This window comes from Thermobia domestica, chromosome 11 (genome assembly GCF_964235325.1).
Source record: "Thermobia domestica chromosome 11, izTheDome1.hap1.1, whole genome shotgun sequence".
NCBI lineage: Eukaryota > Metazoa > Arthropoda > Insecta > Zygentoma > Lepismatidae > Thermobia > Thermobia domestica.
In genome coordinates this window covers 94,568,977-94,591,711 of record NC_137464.1, presented here as the reverse complement: position 1 = coordinate 94,591,711, position 22,735 = coordinate 94,568,977, and the positions used below count along the sequence as shown (strand labels likewise).

The 22,735-nt window shown below is 38.1% G+C and overlaps 1 protein-coding gene across 2 annotated transcripts in view; it reads right to left on the bottom strand.

Moving 5' to 3' along the window:
- The window catches only part of LOC145663631 (uncharacterized), a 41,343-nt gene extending 21,285 nt beyond the window's left edge, over positions 1-20,058 (bottom strand). For both annotated transcript variants that reach the window (XM_081729731.1, XM_081729732.1), the window contains exons 1-2: positions 20,026-20,058; positions 11,485-11,573 (exon numbers count right to left, since the gene is read on the bottom strand). In XM_081729731.1, coding sequence (XP_081585857.1) covers positions 11,485-11,569 — 85 coding nt within the window. In that variant the 5' untranslated portion in view covers positions 11,570-11,573; positions 20,026-20,058. The remainder of the gene's footprint in view (positions 1-11,484; positions 11,574-20,025) is intronic.
- Between the last annotated feature and the right edge of the window lie 2,677 nt (positions 20,059-22,735).

Sequence of the window (22,735 nt, the reverse complement as noted above, 5' to 3'; positions counted from 1 at the left end):
TTGGAAGGAATGCATCTAATTTCCAGTCACCCTGTATAATAACTTCTTTTAAGTAATAATTAAAAACTTGTAACTCTTATTGAAATATTTACGTTGTGAACGAAGCAAGCAAGCGACAACAATATTGATTTAATAGGGCGCCAATACTTTTACGGGGCATCGCATCGTTTACTCTTTTGCAACACCTTTTCTTACTGCTTGCCTGTTCGGCGCTCTCTTGCATCAGGGTTTCCCCCCCCCCGTAACTACGGTTCTACTGGTATGATGGGTTTCTAGATCGATCTCAAGCCATGTGAGTTTGTGTAGGGAACGCCGTGTTCGAGGGTTTTCTCGGGATTCTTCCGTTCCCTCCCACATTTTATAATTCCACCAATCAGGGATCGATTTATTAATTTCCCAGTGGGGGGAATAGGTGGATCACAATGTGTAGTGCATTTGCATATACATTAGGGGCAGTGGGGCTTCAAAGTTGTGAGATGGCCAAAAATATTTCCTGGAGCCTCCTCTAATAAGAGTAATATTTTATGTTCAAATTCAAAATCTAGCTAAACAAAACAATAACAAAAAATGTAGTAAAGGTAGAGTAATACAAAAAGTACGTACATACAACAAACTAAAATTGTCTTTTTTAAAAGAAAAACGTTACTTACGTTTTAGTTGAAAAGGCGAGATGCATGTGGATATTCTTCGACATTTCTTGCTTTCCCGGTAGGATTGTCTGTAGCACTGTGACGCTTCAATTTTATCCACATTGTTGCATATTTTTCGGCATTAAATAAACGCAAAGGTAGACCGTTTATAGATACAAAAAGGAGCTTGCTAAGTGTTACAATCTGCATACGATTCCTCAGATCATTCAGTGTTTGATTCATAGCACTAAACCCACGTTCACATTCTGCAGTTGATATCGGTATTACTTTCACAGTTTCTTAAGTTCCTGAATAGCTGGAGGCATATAAGGCTGATTCTGAAATTAAGGGGAATTTTGGCATTGGAAAAATCTTAAAATTAAAAATCGGAGGAATAATGTAGCCTATAATTTGTTTTTTACATACCTAAGGGCTAAACAAATACAAGCATTACAGTGGATGAGGTCAAGAATTTTTTTTTTTTTTGAAAAATGATAATTTATTATTTTGACAAACAGGGTGGTTACATTAATATCTACAGAGGTTACAAAACATACTCAGTGAAGATATATTTAAGTTTGCGGGTTTTTACAATGGCAACTCGTTGGTATGAAGAAGGCAAATGAGATGCTGCAGTTCCTTTCCTTGTGATCTTTGTATCTGACTTATCACGGCATTATCCCATCCTGTGTTCGTGGCTTCACCATCGCTGCCGACTGCCTCAAGACTTGACACGTCTTACTGGTTCTTCTCTAAAAGCTCCAATATAGAGTCGGCAATATCCTTGCCAGTGTCTAACTTAGGTGTGGCATGACCCAAGTATTCTGAACCGGGCTCCGATAGAACTGTGATATGCTTTTCTGTAACCTCTCGTCTTCGTAGTTTGCCGTTATTTTTTCCTTGCACAAGAGTTGCATCATTTTTTCCGTCGAAGTAGATACTTGTAATCGCCCTGCCTATGTGAGCCTTTTCTTTATGGACCTCCTCACCCAGTTTATATTTTCCTTTTCGTACCTTAGATCTGTCAACAACAAGATTTTTGTCCTCTGACGTTATGAGTCTCGCTTCCTGAAGTACGGCAGAAGCGATCAAAGCAACCTGTCTGTCTGAAGCTCCAGTTCTAAACGCCGCGTCCGCTGTATTTTGAAGACAGATTCGTTTTAGGCTATGTTTCCTTCTTGATTGCGCCTCGAAGTCAGATTCCGACGTGCTTCCTGATTCAACAGCTTCGCTGGATTCCCCTGACGACGCCAGTATCTTTGACCTGTGCCTATGCCTAATCCCACTAGTTATGGACTTGCTTCAACACTTCCAGCGTCTTTCTTGGTTGTCTGCCCCTTAAATCTGCTCACTTTACGGGAAAACATCTTTGACAGAGATTTGCTTGTTCGGACGTCAGTGTTACCAATGCTTATTTTATGTGATGTTCTCTGGTCCAAAAGAAACTTGAATTCTCGTTTTGGAATCTTGCGTGTCCTCTCACAGTTGCAATCTTCGGCGGTTTTACATTTGCAAGACGCAATATCAAAAAGAGACTTTCCCGCGTGTGCAACAAAACCTGCACGAAGTGTTGCTTCTTGTCCTTGTCGACTGAAATGTTTTTCCTTGGTGCGACACTTATTATAAAATGTTTTCAGCATGTCAAAAACTCTCTTTTCTGAAACCACAGGAATGTTTGCTTTGCGCCAAATATGTACATCTCTTTGTCCAACTAGTTTACAAATGTCAGTCACTGGTAATTTAGTTACGCTTTCGTCACCACTTAAACCACTTCGAAACCAATGATAATGTCACATAACGTCAGCGTACGTGGGTAACTGTATTTCACTCATTTCACTTGGAGTGCCAAATAAGCCTCGTTTCACATTTTCCCGCGTTGGTCTGCTATGAGGCTTTTCCTTTATCTTGCTTTCCATTGCTTCCGAACTTGGAAACAAAAGTATACAAAATATCTCTGAATCGTATCGCACTAAGAAGACTATAACTTTAGGTACAATGCACAAACTCTTTGTCTTAACAGAAACAGTAGCGAAGCTTAAGCTGCAATAAACTGGCCTATTGGATTGGTTGGCCAAAGTACGCAATATTTATACCACCGCCGAACTTCGAGCGAGAATATTCTAGAAACGTCGTCTTAGGTTATGGAGCCAACGAGGCGAGCGAGAGGTGCACGAATCTTCTGGACGGAGCCGGACATTGCGACGACGCTCGAAGAGCGTCGCCAAAGTAAGCAACCACGAAGTTGGGTAGCCTGCCGATAGATGGAAGTTGCTGTCGGTGTACATAACAAGCGAAGAATTGCCAAAAGAATTGGCAAAAACAATAATAATCATCGTTACCATGGCATTCCAAACAAAATCTGGGCATTAATTCCAACATCTGAGCTAATGTGGCTGTACTTTGACTCATAAACATTTTAAAATTATTTACTGTCATTGCTACAAGTTTCTTTTAATAAAATAATTGTATTATAGCCATCAGGTAACTCTAAAAACGACCACAAGTAGCTTTTCTGTCATTGGGATTGTGCGTGTTGGCTAACCAAACACTTAAAAAAACTTTAAATCCGTTGGGGCAGGGTAAGGGGCTGTCCAAAAAAAATCAGTAAGGTCGGTGCCACTAATGGCACTTTTTCTGCACTAGCAGTCATCGAATTTCCAACAAAAGTGCAAAACGTTCCACCCTCTCTAAAGTCCTAGCCCTGCCTATTTCTTTAAAGCCAAATGGAACCTATATAACTCTTCGATTGTTTGAAAATCCAGATTAACCGAAGTGGTGTATTGTTGTCAATTTAACACTGGCCCCTATGTGGCTACGACCGATAGAGGAAAGCATCTATGTTTTCGTACGCCCAACGAGCAATAAAACTTGATGTCGCAAAAGGATTTGTCACGGGGACAAATATGGCATTGACCCCACTAGCGCGAATGTATAGTAACTTGAATTTCCTCTATACTTGTAATTTTTCCCATTGCCTTTATTCCTTCTCAACAACCATTCTATTCTAGTGATAGTGTAGGTTTCCAGTGCAGGCCCGTATCCACGGGGGGCTAGGGGCGTTGGCTGCGGGGCTGTTCCAGTTTTCTCCTAAGATCAAATTTTCCAGTTCTATTCCTTTATTAGCTATTTAAGAAAAGACTACTGTAGATGACAACACAGACAGGTCCGTGAACTTGGCCCCCCCACTTTGAGCACTAACGATAAAATTAGTGTCAATCGTTAGTGCATCGTTAGTGCTTCTTAGTGCACCAACCCCTAACGTTAGTGCTTAATTAGTGTAGGAGCTACAAGCAAAAAACCTTTGGGGGGGCCAAGTTCACGCTGCCCCCCCACTTCAAGCACTAACGAAATAACTAGTGCCATTCGTTAGTGCATCGTTAGTGCTTCCTAGTGCACCAACCCGTGACGTTAGTGCTTCATTAGTGTAGGCTCTAGAGCCAAAACAATGGTACACGCTGGCCCCCCCACTTTAAGCAATAAGGAAAGGAATAGTGCCGTTCGTTAGTGCATCGTTAGTGCTTCAAGAAAATACTAAAAGTTTCGTTAGTGCTTCACTATTAGTATAGATATAGCCAATTATAAGTCACGAAACTCCCATAAGAAATGCATGGGGAATTTTTCATTGCGTCAAATTACCGCCAAATTCCAAAGCACTATTGACCTCTTCTAGTGCAATCGTTAGTGCATCGTTAGCGCTTCTTACTGCAAAAACCGCTAACGTTAGTGCTTCATTAGTGTAGGAGTTATAAAGAAAAAACATTTGGGGGGGCCAAGTTCACGCTGCCCCCCACTTCAAGCATTAACGATAAAATTAGTACCATTCGTTAGTGCATCGTTAGTGCTTCTAGAAAACACTTATAGTTTCGTTAGTGCTTAAATATTAGTGAGGTTATGACTTATTACATGTCACGAAACTCCCATAAGAAATGCATGGGGAATTTTGCATTGCGTCGAATTACCGCCGAATACAAAAGCACTAATGAATTCTTGTAGTGCAATCCTTAGTGCATCGTTAGTGCTTCTTAGTGCATCAACCCTAACATTAGTGCTTCATTAGTACAGGAACTACAAGTAAAAACCACTTTGGGCCGAGCGTGAACTTGGCCCCCCCACTTCGAGCACTAACGAAAAGATTAGTGTCATTCGTTAGTATATCGTTAGTGCTTCCAGAAAATACTAATAGTTTCGTTAGTGCTTCATTATTAGTGTAGATATAGCCAATTGTAAGTCACGAAACTCCCATAAGAAATGCATGGGGAATTTTGCATTGCGTCGAATTACCGCCGAATACAAAAGCACTAATGATCTCTTTTAGTGTAATCCTTAGTGCATCGTTAGTGCTTCTTAGTGCATCAACCCTAACATTAGTGCTTCATTAGTACAGGAACTACAAGTAAAAACCACTTTGGGCCGAGCGTGAACTTGGCCCCCCCACTTCGAGCACTAACGAAAAGATTAGTGTCATTCGTTAGTATATCGTTAGTGCTTCCAGAAAATACTAATAGTTTCGTTAGTGCTTCATTATTAGTGTAGATATAGCCAATTGTAAGTCACGAAACTCCCATAAGAAATGCATGGGGAATTTTTCATTGCGTTAAATTACCGCCAAATTCAAAAGCACTAATGATCTCTTTTAGTGCAATCGTTAGTGCATCGTTAGTACTTCTTAGTGCACTAACCCTAACGTTAGTGCTTCATTAGTGCAGGAACTACAAGTGAAAAACCCTTTGGGCCTAGCGTGAACTTGGCCCCCCCACTTTGAGCACTAACGAAAAGATTAGTACCATTCGTTATTATATCGTTAGTGCTTCCAGAAAATACTAATAGTTTCGTTAGTGCTTCATTATTAGTGTAGATATAGCCAATTATAAGTCACGAAACTCCCATAAGAAATGCATGGGGAATTTTTCATTGCGTTAAATTACCGCCAAATTCAAAAGCACTATTGACCTCTTCTAGTGCAATCGTTAGTGCATCGTTAGCGCTTCTTACTGCAAAAATCGCTAACGTTAGTGCTTCATTAGTGTAGGAACTACCAGTGAAAAACCCTTTGGGCCTAGCGTGAACTTGCCCCCCCCCCCCACTTTGAGCACTAACGAAAAGATTATTACCATTCGATAGTGCATCGTTAGTGCTTCCAGAAAATACTAATAGTTTCGTTAGTGCTTCACTATTAGTGTAGATATAGCCAATTATAAGTCACGAAGCTCCCATGAGAAATACATGGGGTATTTTTCATTGTATTAAATTCCCGAACGTATTTTTTCTAATAGTAGTCATTACACTAATATATTGTTATTAGTGCTTTTAAATTTGGTGGAAGAATTTTAGAGAGTGGAAAATGCTACGTGTCTAAATTTAGCCCCGCACGCATCTCAAATACTAAAGAAACGTTTGACATGTTTAGTGCATCGTTAGTACCCATTAGTACACTAAACTCTAACGTTAGTGCTTTGATTCAACTCTATATTAGTAAACATTATTTGCAAGACTAAATTGAAATTTTTCTAATTCTACAATTATTGTCCTACAAAGGTGAGATAGACGTCAAAAGTTAGTGCATCCTTATTGCTTCTCGAAACACGAAGCATTAGTGTTAGCGCGATTATAGTTTAAGAGTTATAAGTGAATAACTCACTCTGTGCTAAATTTAATTTTAGCAAATTTTACAATAATTTCCTTACAAAGGTTGAATAAACGTCAAAAATGAGTACATCGTTAGTGCTCCGAAAGACACTAAGCATTAATGTTACTGTTATCTTAGTTTAGGGGTTAAAAATGAATAACTCGGGGGGTGGAGGGCTACTTCAGATCTTTAAATTTTGTACAATTTTACGCTAATTGTCTGACAAAAATGGACCAAACCAGCGTTTAGTCCTCCGCTGAATAAGCACTAATGCTAGTGTTATCATAATTTAAGTGTTATTAACGAATAACACGCACGAGCCTAAATTCAAATTTGTCGAATTTTACAATAATTGTCAATCCAAAGGTAGGATAATCGCTAAAGGATCGTGCTTTTTTAGTGCTTCAAAAATACTAAGCATTGACGATAGTGCCATCACAGTTTAGGAGTTATCAGTGAATCACTCGGACGGAACTCAATTAAAATTTATCGAATTTTACAATAATTGTGTAAAAATTGAAAAACCTGAAGTTAGCCCCGCTCGAGTTATTTGGTAAAACTCCTAAACTGTGACGGCACTGCCGTTAAGTGATTAGTGTTTCATGAAGCACTAACATTCACTAACCATCGGCGGTTATCTTACCTTTGTGGGACAATTAGTGTGAAGTTCGAAAATTTAAATTCAATCCTATCCGGACTATTCATGAAAGTACTAACGAGAATTCTTAATGTTTTATAGCTCTAGCAATGCAATAAGCGCTTGTGTTTGTCCTACTTTTTTGTTACAATTAGTGTAAAACAGTTTAAGTTGAAAAACCTAAAGTTAGACCGGGTTGAGTTTTCATTAATAAGTCCAAAAATATGATAGCACTAACGTTAGTACTTATTATTCTTTGAAGCGTTAAGGATGCTATCCTTTAAAGTTTGTCCTACCTTTGTGAGAAAATTAGTATTTTTCGATACTTTTAAACTCAGTCTCGTCCGAGTTATTCATTAATAATTCCCAAACTACAATTTCACTAACGTTAGAGATTTTTGGAAAATGAAATCTTTAAGTTTTACGTCCCACGATTATGCCGGTAAGGCTAAAGGAGACGGTGAAGATGAGTAATGAATGAAATGGTGGAATAAAGAAAGTGGGAGGAAACGGGGAACCCCGAGAAAACCCACGCACACGGTGTTTGTCCACCACAAAGTTCACTTGGCGGGGGCTGGGATCGAACCCGGGACCCCTAGCACCAGAGGTGAACGCTCTACCACTGAGCCACTGCGGCCCCTTAGAGATTTTTGGAGTATTAACGCTGTACTAACCTTTGACCATTATTCCACCTTTGTGAGACAATTATTGTAAACTTCGATAAATTTAAATTTAGCCCGGAATGTGTTATTCACTTATAACTCCTAAACTATGACAGCAATCAGTGTTTAATAAGGCTCTATTAATGCACTACCCACTGGTGTTAGTCCCACTTTTGTGGCACAATTACTAAAAAAATGTGTAAAAGTTGAAAAATCTAAAGTTAGCCCTGAACGAGTAATTCATTAATAACTACTAAAGTATGATAGTGCTATCGTTACTGTTTAGAGCACTAATGTGAAATTACTTAGCACTAACCATGTAAATAGTTTTACTAGCACTTGAGAATCGTGCGGGGCTAAATTTAGACACAGCATTTTTCATTTTGTAAATTTCCCACATATTTAAAAGCACTAATAACCACATATAGTGTAATGGTTATAGTATAGTGTATTGTTAGTACCTCTTATTGCAGAACTCCAAACATTAGTGCATCAACAGTATGGACGGTAGAAAATAAAACTTAAGGGGAGCTAACTATACGCTAGCCAATAAAAGCATTCACGATGAGAAGCATTAATGTTCGGTCTTGGTGCACTAATGTTACACTGACTAATGGTGCACAGAGATCACTAGCAAGCAATAACGAAACACTAACGATGCCACTAGAAGAGACAACTACTGCATTTGAATTTCGTGAGAATTTGACCTAATGAAAAAATCCCCATGTTCTTCTTATGAGAGTTTCGTGACTTATAATTGCCTATATCTACACTAATAGTGAAGCACTAACGAAACTATTATTATTTTCCATAAGCAATAACAATGTAATAACGAATAGCACTAATATTTTCGTTAGTGCTCAAGCTGGGGGCCAAGTTCACGCTAGGCTCACGGGGTTTTTCACTTGTAGTTCCTACACTAATGAAGCACTAACGTTAGGGTTGGTGCACTAAGAAGTACTAACGATGAACTAACGATTGCACTAAAAGAGATCATTAGTGCTTTTGAATTTGGCGGTAATTTAACGCAATGAAAAATTCCCCATGCATTTCTTATGGGAGTTTCGTGACTTACAATTGGCTATATCTACACTAATAATGAAGCACTAACGAAACTATTAGTATTTTCTGGAAGCACTAACGATATAATAACGAATGGCACTAAAATTTTCGTTAGTGCTCAAAGTGGGGGGGCCAAGTTCACGCTAGGCCCAAAGTGTTTTTTACTTGTAGTCCCTGTACTAATGAAGCACTAATGTTATGGTCGGTGCACTAAGAAGCACTAACGATGCACTAAGGATTACACTAAAAGAGATCATTAGTGCTTTTGTATTCGGCGGTAATTTAACGCAATGAAAAATTCCCCATGCATTTCTTATGGGAGTTTCGTGACTTACAATTGGCTATATCTACACTAATAATGAAGCACTAACGAAACTATTAGTATTTTCTGGAAGCACTAACGATATACTAACTAATGGCACTAATCTTTTCGTTAGTGCTCAAAGTGGGGGGGGCCAAGTTCACGCTAGGCCCAAAGGGTTTTTCACTGGTAGTTCCTACACTAATTAAGCACTAACGTTAGGGTTGGTGCACTACGAAGTACTAACGATGCACTAACGATTGCACTAAAAGAATTCATTAGTGCTTTTGAATTTGGCGGTAATTTAACGCAATGAAAAATTCCCCATGCATTTCTTATGGGAGTTTCGTGACTTATAATTGGCTATATCTACACTAATAATGAAGCACTAACGAAACTATTAGTATTTTCTGGAAGCACTAACGATATACTAACGAATGGCACTAATCTTTTCGTTAGTGCTCAAAGTGGGGGGGGCAAGTTCACGCTAGGCCCAAAGGGTTTTTCACTTGTAGTTCCTACACTATTGAAGCACTAACGTTAGGGTTGGTGCACTAAGAAGTACTAACGATTCACTAACGATTGCACTAAAAGAGATCATTAGTGCTTTTGAATTTGGCGGTAATTTAACGCAATGAAAAATTCCCCATGCATTTCTTATGGGAGTTTCGTGACTTACAATTGGCTATATCTACACTAATAATGAAGCACTAACGAAACTATTAGTATTTTCTTGAAGCACTAACGATATGCTAACGAATGGCACTAATCTTTTCGTTAGTTCTCAAAGTGGGGGGGCCAAGTTCACGCTAAGCCCAAAGTGTTTTTTACTTGTAGTTCCTGTACTAATGAAGGTTAGGGTTGGTGCACTAAGAAGCACTAACGATGCACTAAGGATTGCACTACAAGAATTCATTAGTGCTTTTGTATTCGGCGGTAATTCGACGCAATGAAAAATTCCCCATGCATTTCTTATGGGAGTTTCGTGACATGTAATAAGTCATAACCACACTAATATTTAAGCACTAACGAAACTATAAGTGTTTTCTAGAAGCACTAACGATGCACTAACGAATGGTACTAATTTTATCGTTAATGCTTGAAGTGGGGGGGCCGCGTGAACTTGGCCCCCCCAAATGTTTTTTCTTTATAACTCCTACACTAATGAAGCACTAACGTTAGCGGTTTTTGCAGTAAGAAGCGCTAACGATGCACTAACGATTGCACTAGAAGAGGTCAATAGTGCTTTGGAATTTGGCGGTAATTTGACGCAATGAAAAATTCCCCATGCATTTCTTATGGGAGTTTCGTGACTTATAATTGGCTATATCTATACTAATAGTGAAGCACTAACGAAACCTTTAGTATTTTCTTGAAGCACTAACGATGCACTAACGAACGGCACTATTCCTTTCCTTATTGCTTGAAGTGGGGGGGCCAGCGTGTACCATTGTTTTGGCTCTAGAGCCTACACTAATGAAGCACTAACGTCACGGGTTGGTGCACTAGGAAGCACTAACGATGCACTAACGAATGGCACTAGTTATTTCGTTAGTGCTTGAAGTGGGGGGCAGCGTGAACTTGGCCCCCCCAAAGGTTTTTTGCTTGTAGCTCCTACACTAATTAAGCACTAACGTTAGGGGTTGGTGCACTAAGAAGCACTAACGATGCACTAACGATTGACACTAATTTTATCGTTAGTGCTCAAAGTGGGGGGGCCAAGTTCACGGACGTAACACAGACTTGTATTCATTCTTGCCTTTGATTGGGGAGGCTGTAAGATCCAAAATTTCAAACATATGTTGACCGCAAGAGCAATAAACATTTCTTCCTTCTGTAATGTGATGCACAGGGAAAGAGGGAAAACTCTTGTCTACTTGTGCTTTTGCTAGTACCTCAATTATTTCTTTTCTTGTCGGCGGAAGAAGAAACGCATTATTGTTATATTGATGTCCGGAGCTCCGAGTTTCAATGGTAAGCCTAAACATCAAATCTTCCCCTTCATCTTTGCTGACAAAGAGGAAGGAGACCTTGCAAATATACTACAGACCTTGAAACAACACGCATCTTTGGTTTTGTTTTCTTGCAAGATTCGATTAAAACTCCCCAAAATGGTATTTTTATGCGAGTAGCTAGCACAAACAAATACAGCCTCATGTACGGGAACGAGGAAAAGGGAAATGAGACAGAAGAAGCGTCATCCGAACTTAGAAAACATAATACTCTCAGAGTGTAATTTTAAATATTTTCCATGATAAAGGAACTATGTACAGAGAGGGAGAAACCACTATCCCTGGTTGGGACGACATTAGCTAAACCAGAAGCCGGGATGATTTTTTCAGAGGGAGGAATCCCAGGTATCCCCACCTACAAATCGAACACTGCCACCAATTATTTCAGATATTCACTTTCATTAGTAACCAGTCTTGTTTAGCCTACACGGTATAATGGGACGTATAACTAGAATTTTGATTTCTTATTGCTCTTTCATTCGTTTACGTTCGAACTACATTTAAGAAACACACTTTAAACTTACATAACACACAGTACTAGTTATATGAACTTACTTGCTTCCAATGATAATGTGACGCTTCCCAAGAAAATAAGAATGATGTATGCGAGTGGATTCTCTAAAATTTGAAAACGAATCATTCATCTAGAAAATACAATATAAACGATTAGATATCATGATAAATTTTAAAGCACATTATTGGATAAATACCGCTTTCATACAAACATGCAAGTGTACTCAAGTGTATAAATGAATTAAATTAATTCTGCCAAATATTTGTTTAAATATACTAAAAAGAATAATCTAATCAAAAATTAAAGCTAACATAATTCGGAGAAAACATGTTGCGCCTAAAATTGGTAAATGCCCATCTTGTTATCGTGGACATCTCTGCTACGTTCGTATTATTAGGTTAGTGGGGAATGTCATATCAGCTTTGACGTCCGGTGGGAAAACTCAGCTCAGCAGTACAGCACAGAGATGTACTAAGGTCACGGATCTAACGTTACGAACTTTGTACGCGTCCAGCAAACAGGCAGAAATGCGTTGTTGACCAGGGTCGTATGAAAGTGGACTTGAGAATGATTTTTCTTTACGAATTGAAACTGGGGTAGTCAGATTGAACTGGAGGCCAGCTCGAAGACTAATAGAATTTATGTAATTATCGTCACAATTTGAAGCTGAAGATTAAAAAAAAAAAAAAAATCACGTTTATTTTCACCGTTACTTCTAACACTTACTTGTATAAACACTGTTTCCAAAAGAACCGTTAGAACTACCAAACGAATATTGTATCAAACTAAACGGAAATTATACCAACCATTAGTGATTATTAACGCCTACCTTAATCTTATTCTTGGAGCACCACGGAAGAATCCTATTTTACAGAAGCATTTAGTGTTTAAATTGAGAAGTCATCTGAATACAAATTTCACGCATAAAAATTAGGTTGGTATTCTATCATATCATATAGCAGCAGCGGCTTCTGTCTATAAGTAAATTTGCATATGCACACCCATATTACGTAATTTAATGAATCTATTTTTTAAAAAGTATTTAGTGAATGTTGAATAAATTTTAAAATAATTTCAATAAAATGTGATTTTTTTTCTGCAAATGGATTACAACACGTTTCCACGAATAGCGAGTGTATTGCAAATACTGTTAGGCATTTTTTACTCTGAGTTGCTCTCTTCTGTTAGCATTGAAAACGTAATTATTTGAGGGAAACAGAGACAGGTCAGGAGCTTATGCATTTCAAGGCAAGCAAGCAATAGCACGGAGGAAGCCGTAACCTCCAGAACATGCACGTTTCAATCTTATTACTTTCAGTAGACCTTCTGCAGTTAGTGCTGCCAAGTATGCTCGGGCGGAAAACTGTATTCGCGTGAAATTTAAAATTATGTATTAATTATAAATCATTTACATCAGATATTTGTGTTGTGTAATTATTTTATATTAGATTTGTGATAACGGTTTCAGTAATGAATTTACTATCACGTTGCAGAGTGTTGTGATATTATTGTTCAAATTGTTTGCACTATGTGTCACAGAGAATTATCGTATTCATAAATCCCAGAGCTACATTCTGTAAAGGAATTCGGAATTTAGAATTCAGTACATGGCATAACAATTATAATTACGCGTTGCATTATTTGCGTCGCGTTGCAATCCGCAAAGTTTGCAGAAAACGTTACGGAGTGTGGTCCTCTTTCATTTTTGTACTGGTGGGGAAACCTCGGGTGGGTATAGGGAAATTTAAAACTAAATTTTATATTATTTGATATAGAAAATTGGATCATAATAAAGTAGGGGAGATCGTTGTACCAAGAGCATAGTGTACCTAGAGCCATTTCCAATATCTTGGAAGGTGCTGCTTTCTGATGATCCAACACCGAAGTACAGTCTTCTTCGATGTGCAATTCTGGATGTATTTCAGAAAGTATTGTTTATGTGAGGAGAGAAAAACAATTTTCTACGGTCAAATAAAATTTTCAGTGTTAAGTTGAATGAGTGTCGACTGTAAATAAATAGACTAGGATTAATTTGAATATTGTCATCGGATGCCTCATCCATTGGTAAGTAAAATATTGGTGAAGTTCTGAGTCTTAGCTGTATTGTAGCGTTTAGGTAGCCATCTTTGTTGAAATGTAGGTACTCATGTACCTTGGGCCAAAGCTACGTCGTGTACCATGGACCAAATTGATCGTGGTTCATGGTACAAGAGGTTACAAGATACTTTCTTTTTTAATTTCAGGACTTGTTGCTACAAAGATGCCCCGTAGCAAATCTGGAAAGAAGAGAGATCCTGTGGATCCAACTGCCTTACGAAATGCGCTCGAAGCTATTCATTCCAATGATCCAAATAAAAAGATATCCTATAGAGAAGCATCGAAAGTGTTTAATGTAAGCCGTTCTACTCTTACCCGACATTTACATAAATTTAAAAACATTAAAGAGAAAGAATTCAAATATAAAGTGAATTATGCAGTGAAGAAAGTTTTTACAGAAGCCGAAGAAGAAAGTCTTGTAAATTATATTCAAACTATTGCGAAAATGCAATACGGGCTAACTAAGAAACGTGTTAGAGTACTTGCATATAAATTTTGCTAAAACGAATGAGAAGAAGTATCCAGCAGCATGGGAAGAAAATAATATAGCCGGAGTAGAATGGATGCGTGCGTTTCTTAAAAGACATCCAACAAAACTTTCGATAAGGAAACCCGAAGCAACTAGCCTAAGTCGGGCTACCAACTTTAATCGCCATAATGTTCAATGCTTTGTTACCAACATCAAAGACGTTCACAATAGATTTGGTCCCATTCCTCCCGAGAAGATCTGGAACTTGGATGAAACTGTGCTCAGCACTATCCAAGGACAGTCCAAAATAGTTGCCCCTAAAGGTGTCAAGCAGGTCGGTTGTGCAACATCAGGAGAAAGAGGTAACCTGGTCACTATGATCACGGGCGTCAACGCAGTTGGAAATTCAATTCCAAAATGTTGATTTCCCCCCGGGTACACTTCAAGGACAAAATGATATTTGGCAATCCCCCAGGAAATATTGGAGCCGCCAGTGTATCAGGATGGTCCAGTGAAGAAACCTTTCTGAAGTTTTTTGATCATTTTCTTACCTTCGTCAACTGTTCAAAGGAAAACAGGATTTTGTTGATTTTAGACAATCATGAAACTCATCTTTCTCCAGAATGTTTAGATAAGTCTTCAGCTGTTGGTGTAGTGATTGTAACATTCCCACCACACACTTCTCATAAGTTACAACCTTTAGATTTTTCTGTTTATGGGCCACTGAAGACATTTTATAATCAGGATGTTGAGGAGTGAATGTATAACAATAAAGGGAAAACATTATATATATATAAAATAGTTGCAGAGGCGCTGGGAATAGCATTTCCTAGGGCATTTACACCAATCAACATATTATCCGGTTTTCGTAAGTCAGGGATATATCCACTAGACACAGATGTTTTCAGTGACGACGATTTCCTGAGTTCATTTGTCACAGATCAAGTTACAGAAACGCAGCAATCAGAAGAGGTTACAGTTGGTCTGGAGAATGAGAATGAGAAAATTGTGCACAAAGCTTTCAATTTGAAACATTTGGATGAATCAACTGCTGGAACATCACATGCACAAGACTACCATATTGAATCGGGCATACCTGAGGCCAACAAGAGAAAAGAACTTAGGAAAACTGTCACTCCAGAAGAAATCCAGTCGTTTTCAAAGGCTCCAGAAAGAAACGCCATTGTTACAAGGAAGAGAAGAAAAACTATGATAGCAACCGACACGCCCGAGAAACGCTATAAACGAGCAAAAAGAGAAGAAACGTGTGAAGAAAAGTGCAACATATGAAAAAAATCAAAACTCTATCAAAGAGGCCAGAAATTTAGAGGATATTTTCAAAACGAAGTCTGACAAACTTAGCAAGAAGGGCTCTAGTCATAAGACACACCATAGTGCGGAAGGAGTGATGAAGAGAAGAAAAGCAATGGAGACACAATCATCATCATCGTCATCATCAACATCGTCTGAGAGTGAAGATGAATCTACATTTTCTCTTGTGCCTACAGATGATGAAGATAGTGCAGAGGAAGAATGCCTATATTGTTGCAGTTCGAAAGAGGCTGATTGTAGTGGAGAAAAGTGGTGTAGGTGCATTAATTGTGGACGGTGGACTCACTATTTATGTGTTGGGGCAGCAGATCAAGAGTGGAAAACTTATGTTTGTGACTTTTGTACATCAAACTAAGGTAAATTAAGTTCACAGAAAACTTTGTTTGAAAAATATAATAAGTAACTTATTGTGTTAAATGCATTATTTTCTCTTCATTTAACCTTCTTTCTAGTGTGGCCCAAGGTACAGGACGGCTGTCCCAAGGTACATGAGCATATTGTACCATGATCCATTATGCAGAGTAATTTATATTTTGCTATGAAAATTTTGTAAGGTGTGATTTGCGATTACTTCCAAGGTAAATAGATTCAAGAAAGATTGGAGATTTAATTGACCTCGAAAAACTTGCATATATGATATTAGGAACGACGTCATTTCAATTATTTTGAAAAGTGGCTCAAGGTACAACGATCTCCCCTATAGGGTGGTCCGGAAGTGGGCGTACCCCCCTTTAGTTTCAACAGTATAGTGCTAGTTATGATAGAATGTCTGTACACAGTTACCTTGAAGTCTTAAGAGTCATAAACATCGGTATGATCACCATCCATGTCGTAACACAGCTGAATTCTGCGCCAAGTTCTCGCAGATGTTTTGCGGAGATACTCCGGAGTCACGAGGGTGAAGGTGTGTTCCACAGCTGCTTGTAATTCCTGCGTTGTGTGATATCGAGTGTTTCTTATTTGTTGCTTTATGAAACCCCAGAGAGCATTGTCTGGTGTCGTCAGATCGGGACTTCTTGGAGGCCAGGCAAAGGGAGCTGGTGAAGATGCACAACCTCTTCCAATCCAGAGACCAGGAAACGTCTGATTCAGGTAATTGCACACGTGAAACAGCAGAAAACAAATGAACATGGATAGCAATCTTGCCAGACAATGCCAAGTAATGCAACCAGACAATGCCAAGCAATGTTACCAGAAAATGCCAAGCAATGTTACCAAACAAAGGTGGGTAAAACCTAAAACCGACAGAAAACACCAATTAGGGGTAGGCCCACTTCCGGACCACGCTGTAAAAAGTCTTATTCCTTGTACATCTGTTGTGCGTTTATTTAAAAGCTTCCGTAGTTGGTTGCTCGGATTGAAATTTAATATCTCTTTCAGCACTAAGGCTGTATGAGACGTGGACCTTTTTAAATACATCTTAGCTTGGAATCTGAATCACATGAGCTTCCAACGGAAGTCAAGAACAGGAGACATTTGTGACTTCAAGGCTGTAATTACTTTCCCCCTGAATTTGAGATTTATATATATTTTAATCAACAAGATAATAATATACCAATGAACAGCTACTTACATGCAAGATCCCTACCTCTCCCCCAGGCCCATATCCATGGGATCTAAGTGGCCAGGCCCCCTAAATATTTACTACCCTACCTAAAATTTTCACGGTTGGCTTGTAAATGAACTATAATATGGCAATGAACTATGATATAATTGGATCGGGCCCCCCTAACTTCTAACGGTCCTCTATATTTCTGGGCTGGCTACGAGCCTGCCTCCTCCCTCCAAGAAAAATCTGAAATTACGTCGCTGTTAAAAACTTATTTTTTGTCATTTAATTCTCAAAAAGAAAGTGATAATTTATAACAATATGACCGTAGCCAGGATTTCGTAAACGTGGGGGGGGGGGGGGCTGTGACGAAATACAGTGATTATCACTCCAGGGGCTTGATCATTCTAAACTATTCTACTGGCAACATATATTGATTCGTTTAGCCAGGAGCGCTCCTACGTGGCTAAGCGGTTAGCGCATACAAATGCACCCTTGGCGCGGAAGACCCGGGTTCGATTCCCGGAGGGAGCTCATGTGGTTTGGATTCCACTTGAATCAGTAGGTCCACGTCTCACATAGCCTCGTTGCTGAAAGGGACGCTAAACTGAAATTCAACTCAACTCAACTCGTTTAGCCAGGATTTCGTAATGGGGTGGGAGGAGCGTGACATGAAATACTGTGGTCACATATCAGTGGCTCGATCAATTTTGGCAATATATCCATATTGGTTTGTTAGAACAATAAAACGAGGATATGTTAGTAAGTATTTTAATAACAAACTGTGAAGAAATCTCGAGTAAAAGAATATAAAAAAGAGTATTGGAAAAGATATATCCTCCGAGGTCATTCGAATTTGGTTCTTCTTGTCTTCTTTCTTCTTCTTTTTTTTTTATCTTCATTTAATGCCGTCAAGAATAGCAACGAGACCTCTTTCGCCAGTAAAGATATCCTATAAAACGGATTAGTGTTGCGGCGAATTTGAAAATTTCTTTAACAAGTGTAACTGGAATCTATGTTACCAGGCTCATATTATTAGTGATTCCGGTTTATCGATCGTCATTAGTAGTCCATAGGATTAGCATGGAGTTAGATGGAATTTGGAATGCTCCGTTACAATAATATACATTATTAACTTGATCCTCTCGTTTCCTCCACAGAGCTCTTCATAAGAAAGAGTAACCAAACGCTTGCTGTAGCTTTATATTTTTAACGCTGATTCTTCTTTTTCTCGTTTCCTTTTGTTTCATCCTTCCTTATTTCTTTTATTTCTGGTTTCGAAGTGGGGGTCCGGACCCTCCGGACCCACCCCTTGGCTACGTGCCTGACCGAAGCCGATTATAGACTTAATACAAGTCAGTGAAAGTAAACGTTTCAAATTTTAAAGAGCCTTTGAGCCAGCGCTTGGAGGCAACGACGAAACACAAATGTTTTCGAAATTCGAACCTGGCTTGCTTAGAGGTCTTACCCGTCTTACAGAGTTTATTTAAGAATTAGATTCGGTTTAGAAAGAGGCTGTGTTTGGAAAGACATCTCAAAAGGTCTTTTTTTTAAAAAATATTACAGTTTATCCTGAACGTGTGTCATGATCCTGTTAAAGAGAAAAAGAAATGCTAGTTACGCTGCTACAATAGCAGAGAATACTATAGTCTACTTCTATTTTTCAAATGGTAATAGTGTTCCAATATGTGTGGTAGGACCATCAAAAGATTTAGTACTTTTACAAACCAAAACGGTCACGTGTATGACCTCCCATACAAAGGAATTGCTTCCTCCTGAATTTTTGAAGGGGACTGATTTCTTCGAAATATATATGAAAACAGATTTACTTACTCAAACAATATACTATTTTAAATATTATATTATTACTGTAGTGCTATAGCATATTTACTGTAGTTATAAAGTTATTCAAGAGTGGATAAATAATTGTCGTTTTAGGAGTAAGCTATTACCCATGCCATAAACGTTGCCAACGCCTAGTAGCCCACTTGCCGGTAAATGTCGATCTTCAATATAGCGACGAGTCGAAGGATTGCCACTAGTGTGCCACTAGCGGCAGGGTTTCGTTGAGTCGAAACAGATGTTTAGAGTTGGGGTGTTGAAGTTACCACAACGTAGCAGCGAGGACCTCATTTTGGTTCGTGCTCCTTCGATTTGTCGCGGAGAATCGCGAAGGGACCAACACGAACTATCGCCAGTCATGTGCATGCGGTTATTAATTATATATTATTTTTTCCTGATGAATTGTTCCTAAAATAAGCTCCAGAGGTTAAGAGTAACCCCTGCCTCTACACCGTGAAGTGAAAAATCTTGAGATTAGTGTGTATACTTGTATGAATTTAGATGGCAATTGTCGCCGATCATTTAAAATTGAATGTGGAAGAAGTATGAAATAAAGTAAATAGACGCGCGATATTTTGTTATAAAATTACATGTCGAGCGCTTTTTATCTGATTCCAAACGATTATCGTCGAATATATAGTACATGGTTAAAGGAGCACTCTGATTAGCCAAATTAAAAAGACCTCAATCGCTCTACAAGCGAATTTCTTCATCGTCACAGTGGCCAAGTCGGGAGAACACGCGCCTAGTAATCGTAAGTTTGGTGATTTGCGAACATTCCGCGATACTTTTTGTTACTTTTTTAAAATTTTTTCTAAGACTCACCTTAAGGTAAACAAATTACGCATATAGGCAATTTAACATATTTTGGGAGAATAATTTTGTGGTGGATTGGCGTTTCGTTAAGTCTCTGCCGCTGGTGGGCCACTGGTGGTATAATTTTCTAAACGGAAGTGAGGCCACGAGGGATCGTCGCTGCGGGGCCGCCAATTTTTGGCGAGATGTCGCTAATTGCCCATCGGTGGTCCACCGACGCTTACGGCATGGGATATGATCACACATGTATCAAGGTTTGTACGTCACAATTTAACCTATTTCTTTCTTTCTTTTTTTTGGCATTCTTTATAAAGTTTGGTATGCTATTTTCCTCAATTGCATTTGTATTCTTCATATCGCTAAGTGATTTCGCAACTTATTGCTGAACAAACAAACAAACAATAAATAAATAAAAATGAAATTGAAATCTCACCGTTTTCTGAAGATCTATTCCTTCTATTATTTTTAAATACTTACTAGGTTGCTAAGAACAAGACGACTTGAACCAGTTTTGTCTTCAGAAGATTATTCTAGTGCATCCACAATGGAAAAAGACAAACGTCACACGACTTCCAAGAATCAATTAACCAATCAGCAGACACTCGATAAAAATGCAATATATACTGTGTTTCGTGACACTAAAAGAAATTTATGCTGTAAATTATCTTGCGAGAAACTGAAAGACAGGAAATGTAAAACGTATTCTAAAGCTACAGTGACAGATCACTTTAGCAAAACAGAAATAATTATCTTTGACCTTTCGTTGCAGTCCTTCCGAACAACTGCAACTGTTCACTAATTCTGAAATCCTAAAATTAATTTTCTGAAGCTTAAGTAGTTAGCAATTTGCACCTGCTGAGAAAAATGTTGATTGGTTTTCTGTTGAAACTGACACCATTCAGGTATTACGTTAAACTGTAATTTCATGTCTAATGTAACTTGAATTGAAAAGAAACGTTAACCAAACAATTAATCTATTATACTATGTGTTAAATGTACAGAAGGATATACAGTAGGTTCCTGTATAGGCTAGGTATGTCCAATTCCGGAATTTTTACTTTCGGGAATCCAGAAAGTAAAATTGGAAAAATTCCAATGTCGGAAACATTCCGGAATTCGGAAAAATCCAGATTTTTCCGAAATCCGGAAAGTGAAATATCTGACTCTTTCAGGAATCCGAATTCCGCAAAATTTTGGCTATCCCTAAGCTAGTCCATTTTTACCGAGGCGTACAACAATGACTAGACAAGAATTATCCACCCACATGGGTCAATCGAGGCAGCCCGGATTTATGGATTATTTATGTGACTCCTACATTTTGGGGTTACATGATGTCGCGTACCACACACGGGTAGTATTCGTATAATAGTTCAAAGATATGATCTTAGCAGTCGCCCAGCGCATAAAAGAAACACTCGGAACGCGAGTGACTGTGACTGAAGTACGACGTAGATTGCGTGTTTGAATACTCAGCCAAGAGAGGCAATTTGAACAAATTCTCTAATTTGTAAATCTATTTTCGATTTATCGCTCTAATCCGACACCATTTCTCATACTCAAGTGAATTTACTTATGAAATTCAAGTTATTTTTTTCTTGTCTTAACTGTTTGGAAACTAGACAACATTTGTACATTTGTTGAAAGCCTATAAAATGAGATAGTCATTTCTGCAAATTGTATGCCACATGTCTTAACAACTTTTTAGTTAGTCACATTGATATAAACACGTTTTTAAAAAATAACCTATTTTATGTATAAAATGTTACATATCTAACCTAACGTCAGAGAGTAGACCTATAAAAGCATAACCTATTACTAACCAAAAAAAAAAAAAAAAGGACATTATTTCATGGGGCTCTGTAATTATGCACTTCCTTTACTGAGTAATCCTGCATGTGTTATTTACTTTCATTTATTATCCTGCTAAGCTTCTCCTTTTCCACTTTTGTGCATCTCTCTATTTTTTTTCATAATTCTTCATATTAAAAAAGAAACGAAATACAGCATGTGTTCAATTAACTCAAAAGTACGTGTTAAAATAACACCGGCTTTGTGTTTTCATTCAAGACCTGGTGTAAAACTGGATCTGAAAAGGTAGAGGAACACTTGACGTCACCCCGGTGATTATAACCAACATCGATTATCTAACTTCTGTATGGTAATATTGAGACCAGTAAAGTAAAGTCAGTTGCAGCCAAAATGCTCACAGGAAATCAATTTCCGAAGCGAAGAACGAGCGCCTTATCATGGATTTTAGGCTAATGACAGAAGTTTCCTCTTTCACCATTACACTTATTCCAACTACATAATGTCAGAGGTTCCTTATTAGCTATGGCTAAACTAAATTACCCTGTTACTAGTAAAGGTATTTTATTTAAACTAATAGCAAATAAGTACTAAATAAATAAAAATGTTCTGTTACCCTTTATGATTATTTCCCCCTTAATCTATAATTTCGACATCCACTGGTGCCGCAATCTTCGTTGGATTTGACTATATTTGAAGAAAATCTGGTCTGTTGTTTGCAATTACATACCGGTAAATTAAATTTCTATTTAAAGCATGTTAAATTTGTGGAAATTTAAGAACGGAACTGAAGATACATATGTTTCTTTTAGCCTAGGCATCGGGGCTTAAAAATTCAGTTCTAAGGGCAAATCAAGTAAGAATTTGGCATCCGATATTTTTTGAATATAATAAGTCGCACTATGCATTCTCGTAGTAACGAGGGTATCAACTACGAAGCGACAATCACTCGATCAAAACAAAATCAAAGAGAAAATCATGTCATTACTACGTACAACATCAGAACTGCTCGTTTTACAGACTACTTTTGGCATTGCACGTTTGATAGTGGTTCAAACAAACAATTTCTATGTCCTTCTCATGTTTATAATCGCCTCTTGACAGTTTCGCCATACATTATTTATAGTTCATGTTTAAATGTAATGCTTAATTTTAACATTTACTTGTAATCAATTTTTGCTTTTGAAACAAGCGAACGCTAACACAAACGGAAAGCAATATTGTCAGTCTTTTTACATTTTTAAATAACGTTATGCAAACAACCTTGAAGAAACTGGTAAGAAAAAAAATATCTTTTAATTAACTTTCTGTGGAGTATTGTACTCTAGGGGACAGAACGTAAAAATACCACAAAATAATGGAAAAAATAGACTGGAAACTT